Source organism: Gastrolobium bilobum, unplaced genomic scaffold (genome assembly GCF_033153095.1).
Source record: "Gastrolobium bilobum isolate Gb01-03AN ecotype WA unplaced genomic scaffold, APGP_CSIRO_Gbil_v1 utg19044, whole genome shotgun sequence".
NCBI lineage: Eukaryota > Viridiplantae > Streptophyta > Magnoliopsida > Fabales > Fabaceae > Gastrolobium > Gastrolobium bilobum.
The window spans coordinates 13,588-20,216 of record NW_026896951.1 but is presented as its reverse complement, the minus strand read 5'-3'; the positions used below and the strand labels follow the sequence as shown (position 1 = coordinate 20,216).

Here is a 6,629-nt window from a genome sequence, read left to right as displayed (position 1 = left end):
AGAATATCCCATCAACTTGCACAAATATTTTTGCTGTTCAGCAGTGTGAATAGTTTGAGTGAGGAGTTCTTTAATGCTTCTATGATCAGTTCTGATAATAAATCTGGTCCCAAGCAAATATTGTCTCCATCTTTTCACAGCAGCAATGATAGCATAAAGTTCTCTGATATAAGTAGAAGAACTAGCTAATCTCGGTCCAAGCTTTTTATTGAAGTAAGCAATAGGTTTTTCACCTTGGAGTAACACAGCCCCCACACCAAAATTCGATGCATCAGTATCAACAACAAATATCTCCTCGAAATTGGGCAGCTGCAATACAGGTGTATGAGACATAGCAACCTTTAATTCCGAGAAAGCTGTATCAGCTGCTGGTGTTCATTGGAAAACAGATGATCCTTTTAATAGATTTGTTAAGGGAAGAGCTAAGGAAGCATAACCTTTCACAAATCTTCTGTAATAACCAGTTAGCCCCAAGAAGCCCCTCAATTGCTTAATAGTTTTGGGAGTAGGCCATTGAAGCATGGCTGAAATCTTCCTAGGATCAGCAATAACCCCACTATCAGTGACCACATGGCCCAAATATTCGATAGACCTCTGTCCGAAAGCACATTTAGACAACTTAACCACAAAAGCATACTGCTGTAAAGTAAGGAGAGCTAGTTCCAAATGCTGAACATGCTCCTCAATAGTTTTACTGAAGACTAAAATGTCATAAAAAAAAAACTATAATGAATCTCCTGAGATAAGGTTTGAAGAGATGATTCATGATCGCTTGAAAAGTGGCTGGTGCATTTGTCAAACCAAATGGCATGACCAAGAATTCAAAATGACCATCATGTGTCCTGAATGCTATCTTATGAGTGTCAGCAGGCAACATCCTAATTTGGTGGTATCCCGCTCTTAAATCCAATTTAGAAAAAATAGTAGAACCCCCTAGCTCATCCAACAATTCATCAATAGTAGGAATAGGGAATCGATCTTTAATGGTGACTGCATTAAGAGCTCTATAATCAATGCAAAGCCTCCAAGAGTTGTCTTGTTTTCTCACTAACAAGACTGGTGAAGAGAATGGACTATGAGAATGTTGGATGAAACCCGAAGCTAGAAGCTCAAAGACCTGTTTTTCAATTTCAGATTTTTGACCATGACCATATCTGTATGGTTTAACATTAACAGGTTTGGTACCTGGCTCTAAGTGGATGGAATGATCCAATCCTCTAAAAGGTGGCAATCCACTAGGAAGTGCAAATACCTGCTGAAATTTCAAAAATATAGGCCAAAGAAGGGGATGGAGATCAGATTGCATTTTGAGTAACTCAGGTAGTATTGTAACCTGTATAGAAGAATCTGATTCTGTTTGTAAGGCATGACAGCCAGCCCACTCTTGGGACAGAATTGTATTCAATTTAGCAGAGACATCAGTGGGATTATGACCTTGCAAGACAATTGAATTTTCTTCCCACCAAAACTCCATTGACTTACTGATATAATCATGAGTAACCTTTCCCAGCCGTTCCAGCCATGGCATACCCAAAATGATGTCTATATCAGATAAATCCAGAACCCACAGATCACAGACAAACTTATGACCTTGAATCAGTAATGGTACCTTGAGACATTTTTTATCAGAATGCATAACATCCCCATTACCCAGAAACACACGAATTCGGTGAGAATGTGATATAGGCAAGGCTAGTTTCACAGCTAACTGATGTTGTATGAAATTATGGGTGCTCCCTGAGTCAACTAAAATAGAGAAATCCATACCTGCAAATGTTGAACTAAACATCAAGGCACGGTAGTGAGTAGTATCCCTCAAGGTATGAAGTGAAGCATCCTTTGCTTCTCCAACAGAGTTATCAACTTGCCAAACAATTTGTTCCTCCTCTACTGCCTGATCAACAACATCATCCTCACCAAACAATAACATCAATTTATTCTTGCAAATGTGCTTAGAATTCCATTTCTCATCACATGTATAGCAAAGGCCCAATTCTCTCCTCTTGTGTAAATCAGCATTCAACACACGTTTCATTGGGGTAGGAGCTGGTAAGGCCAATCTCTGTGTATTCGAAATTCCAGAATGAGGGATGGAATTATTGGGCAACACAGAAGAGCTATCTAAGCCAGACACAGGTTTCTGAAAAAATTTCTTAGGTGCACCTTGGAACGAAGTTTTGAGATCAGTAAAATGATCATCATAAGCCATAGCCAGCTGAATGGCTTGGTCTAAGGATATAGGTTCCTTTAATTGGACCGCACTACGTAATTCAGATTGGAGACCCGAAACAAAAAAGTTCATTAAAAGATCATCATCTAGTTCAGGAATTTGATTAACCAATGCCTCAAATTGTTGAATATATGCACGTAGGGAAGATGTTTGAGTCAATTTGGATAAAGCTCCTTTTAAATTTGTAAAGCCAGACATGCCAAAATGCTGGCGAAGAGCAGAAACAAAATAAGACCATGCACGAGCCTTACCATTGTTGAAAGTCCATTGAAACCAAGAGGCAACCATGCCTTCCATCTTCAACCCAGCCAAAGCAACCTTTGTTTCCTCGGGAATCAACTGAAGAGTAAAGAACAACTCTGCTTTAAAAATCCAGTTGTTAGGATCAGTACCATTGAAAATCGGTATCTCCATGCGAACCCCCTTGAGTAAGGAACGATGATCTATGGAATCTGATTTGGTGTAATTGTGCGAAACAAGAGAATTATTGCTGTGTGAATTACCATGCTTAGGCGTTTGATTAGCCATAATCGTTTCCTGCAATTGTTGCATCTGTAAAACCAGTAAGGAAAACTGGTTCCTGGTTTCATTAGCCTGAACTGTCGCTTGCATGCGAAGTTCCTCCAAGTTCGAGTCCACTCGTTGCTGAAGTGAATGCAACTCCTCCGATAATTCTTGAATCCTCGTCATGGAAGAAGAATAGGAGAATGGATGAAAGCACCAATGTTAGGTTTCTAAAACCTAAGGAAGAACAGGACAGAGATAAAAGAAGAGAATGAAATTCAGTTTATTGATCTTGAATGAATGAATCCATAGTTCTTTACAGTTCTTATTTATAATCCTTCCAATATACCCAATTGACAACTACACACGCACGTGTAGCTTAACTAACTAACCGACTAATAAGGACATGCAATCTGTACACGTGGAGTAACCAACTAACAGAGCATTACAAATGGAAGCATGAAGTATAAGTCACGCTACAAAGTCTGTCAGCATAGATGAACGCTTCCTACTCCTCGTGGACCTTCGCATCGTAACATTCATATAACCAATCAAATATTTAAATTTCATAAATAAATACAAACAAAAATAATTTTTCGTACCTTGTTAATTTTTCATGTCAAATTTCATAATAGAAAAAAATTGATTTATAAATGATTTATTTTTATTTTTAGTTAATAAAATAAAATTAAGATTAAAAAAAAAAAGAACGTGTCCGAGCGTTGATTACGTGTCGGAAAGAGTTGACTGCGTGTCCAAAAAACGTGTCGGAGCGTGTCCGAGAGTTGACCACGTGTCCCAAAATATTGACCGCATGTCGGACGCGTGTCCAAGCGTGTCAGACATGTGTCCGACACGCACAATTCACACAAAAACACGAGTCCGTGTTTCACAGCAAATCCCTAATCACAATTAATGTACCAATCAAAATTAAATGTGATTTGTGATTGGTACATTAATTGTGATCAAAATTATTTGTAATTGGTGATTGGGCAAAGATTGTGACTGGTGATTGATACATTAATTAAATAGTCTTTTTCCTTCACTTTTTTTTTTATTGTGATTGATACATTAATCTGATCTGACAACGAGATTGTGCCACATAGCACACCAAGTTTGCTACCCCTAGTAACGAACTTAGTTCAGTCAGCTTTTCTTGCGAAAGTGTGTCACGTATCACGAAATTATTGGCTACCAAGTTTGCTACCAGTCGTAGCGAACTTGGACAACGAGATTGATACATTAATTAAATAGTCTTTTTCCTTCACTTTTTTTTTATTGTGATTGATACATTAATCTGATCTGACAACGAGATTGTGCCACATAGCACACCAAGTTTGCTACCCCTAGTAACGAACCTAGTCCAGTCAGCTTTTCTTGCGAAAGTGTGCTATCACAAAATTATTGGCTACCAAGTTTGCTACCAGTCGTAGCGAACTTGGACACGTGACATTCAACTTTTTATGCGAAAGTGTGCCACGTGTCAAGAAATCATTGGCTACCAAGTTCTGCTACCAGTCGTAGCGAACTTCAATACGTGGCAGTTTTGTAAATTTTACTGTTCGCGTGGCATTTTGTTATATAAATGCCAAAAACATGGAACATTGCTCATTGTTCCTCATATATAACCGAGTATAAAAGATTCTTTTGTCGAACTTGGTAAGCTTGTAATGATTGTAATGTTATTTGTTTCTATTGTTAATGACTTAATTTGGTTAATGTCACAACCCAAATTTTGAGTCATGACACACAAACCTATCATCAAATAGCCTGACAAATGTAATTATCGCTATGATACATTTAACAATAATAATTCAAATCAGAACATATATAAGATTTATCAAGTTTACAACACAACAGACTTGTAGAAATAATGGAGCAACTCTATAACATAATAAACATTTAAAGTACATAATACTAATTTATAATTTAAATTTTTGCCCACATGAACAAAGTGTCAAGCTCACCACTAGGAAGCAAGAAGACTTGCTCGATTAAATTGGATGAGTTGACTCAGACACTATCTCTTTTTTATCTCAAAATATATAACCTTGATTTGAGTAAGTTGCGATGCAACCCAGTGAGCAAATAATGAGAGCTATAGCAAGCGGGACTTTGAAACATATAAAAATATATTTAATCCAAATTATAAAGATAAAAATTAAAATTCCAAATCAAATTCAATTTATATAAAAAAATCAATATTGTACTAAAATAATATGCGTATTCAAGTTGAGATATACTCAAATAGAACTACAACATACCAATCGTGGGCTCCCCACTTGTAGATATAATGTGATCACAATACCAGACTCCATATCTTGAAATAAATCAAGGATAGGCTCCTTGCCTTTAGACAAGTCATGATGCACCAAGGCTAACATTTACTGTCGTTGGCTCACATTGTTCTCCGAAAACAATTTTCATATATACATTTCATAAGGCAAAATCAATCATAGACATAAATTTCGTAAATTCACAAAACCCAAGTCATGACATTTCTCAATATCATCTAAACCAATATATTTATTAAATATCATCATAATCAACATAAACATTACCAACAAAACCATTAAAGAAAGCAAACACCCAACTCTATTTTATGTTACCTCGTCCTTTAAAAATAATTAAGTAAATAACATTGCACCTTTTCATTAATAAAACTATTATATTCAAAATAAATTTTGCACATGGTATAGTCCCCACTATTCACTCATCTAAATGTTGATGAGACAAGGTAGGAGTTAAGACTACCAATTGGTATAAAGATTTTGAATAAATACTTACTTGCTAAGAACTTTCTTCCAATCTGTTAGTGTTTTTTTTTTATTATTCTATTTTTCTCCACTCTCACCATTTGCTTCTTACTCTTTCCAAATTTTTTCTCCTCGAACTTCTATTAAAACCTTATATGCATTCTATAACGGTAATGAGTGTATCTCAATAACCAATCCTTATAGTAGTGTCCTTATTTTAATTCTCTTCTCCCTTATTTCTCCTTCTTCCTTGAATTCTATCTTTCCTCTTCTGTCCTTCTTCCTGGATTTCTTATTCTCTGTAACATGCATTACAATGGTGTTTTCATCGATGACCCTACCCTCCATAACACCACCCTCCTTTTTATGCTCAACAAGTCAAGCATACCTATGCTGCGCTGCATGCTATTTTTGCTACTATAGACGCCATTTGTGAAAATATTAAGTGTTTGCTCCAGGAGATGATTGATGAAAACGAAGAACAAGCTTCTATCAAGATTCAAACAATATTCCGTGACTATTTTTCGAACCGGACATTTCATCCACTAGAAACGGACCCTTCTTCAAAGAGCAACATGTTCACTCGTTCTTACTCTATGCCAGCTAGCTTTGCCAATATACTCTGCAGTAGATCCCAACCATTGTGGCATGATACACCATAGCCCCAACTCTGCCCACTTTTGTCGATATTCTAAGACTTCCGCCATTTCGTCAGGCCTCCCACCATGGTATCCTTGTTGACCCACACGATCAACACACTATTCCTTCTCTATTAAACCCCGAGCGGGGTTCCCATGACTTCTGGATCGCTGTTGTTCTTCCTCCGCCAGCAGCTCCACCCTGGGTTCCAAGGATCGATGCCTCACCACCATCAATGGGGTCCACGAAACCAGTTTCTAGTATATCCAAACAAGATTTAATGGATCGGGATTCTGGTGTGACCACCGTCAACTTCCAAACTCAGATGTTTCCATTGCCACCATTAACCTCTCAGTCCCAGTAACATGTAACTCTAGAGTTCCTTCCTTCAACACATCGTGACTCGCGTTTGGATTTTGATAGTCCACCAAAATCCTGCTGGACCGACTCTTTGAGATCACTACCACTTACTCACCACGTTTCTGTCAGATCTGGAGCTG

The 6,629-nt window shown here is 37.4% G+C and overlaps 1 protein-coding gene across 1 annotated transcript; it reads right to left on the bottom strand.

Annotated features, from left to right (window-relative positions):
- Window positions 1-375: 375 nt before the first annotated feature.
- On the bottom strand, window positions 376-2,920 carry LOC133302947 (uncharacterized). Its single transcript, XM_061502770.1, has 2 exons — window positions 802-2,920; window positions 376-701 (listed from the first exon to the last, which is right to left on the bottom strand). The coding sequence occupies exons 1-2, from the start codon at window positions 2,918-2,920 to the stop codon at window positions 376-378; spliced, it is 2,445 nt and encodes an 814-aa protein (XP_061358754.1).
- Window positions 2,921-6,629: the final 3,709 nt, after the last annotated feature.

Coding starts and splice junctions, on each gene's coding strand:
- LOC133302947 (XM_061502770.1), bottom strand. CDS start 2,920: ATGACGAGGATTCAAGAATTATCGGAGGAGTTGCATTCACTTCAGCAA. Junction 702..801: donor ATTCTTGGTCATGCCATTTG/GTTTGACAAATG, acceptor ATGACATTTTAG/TCTTCAGTAAAACTATTGAG.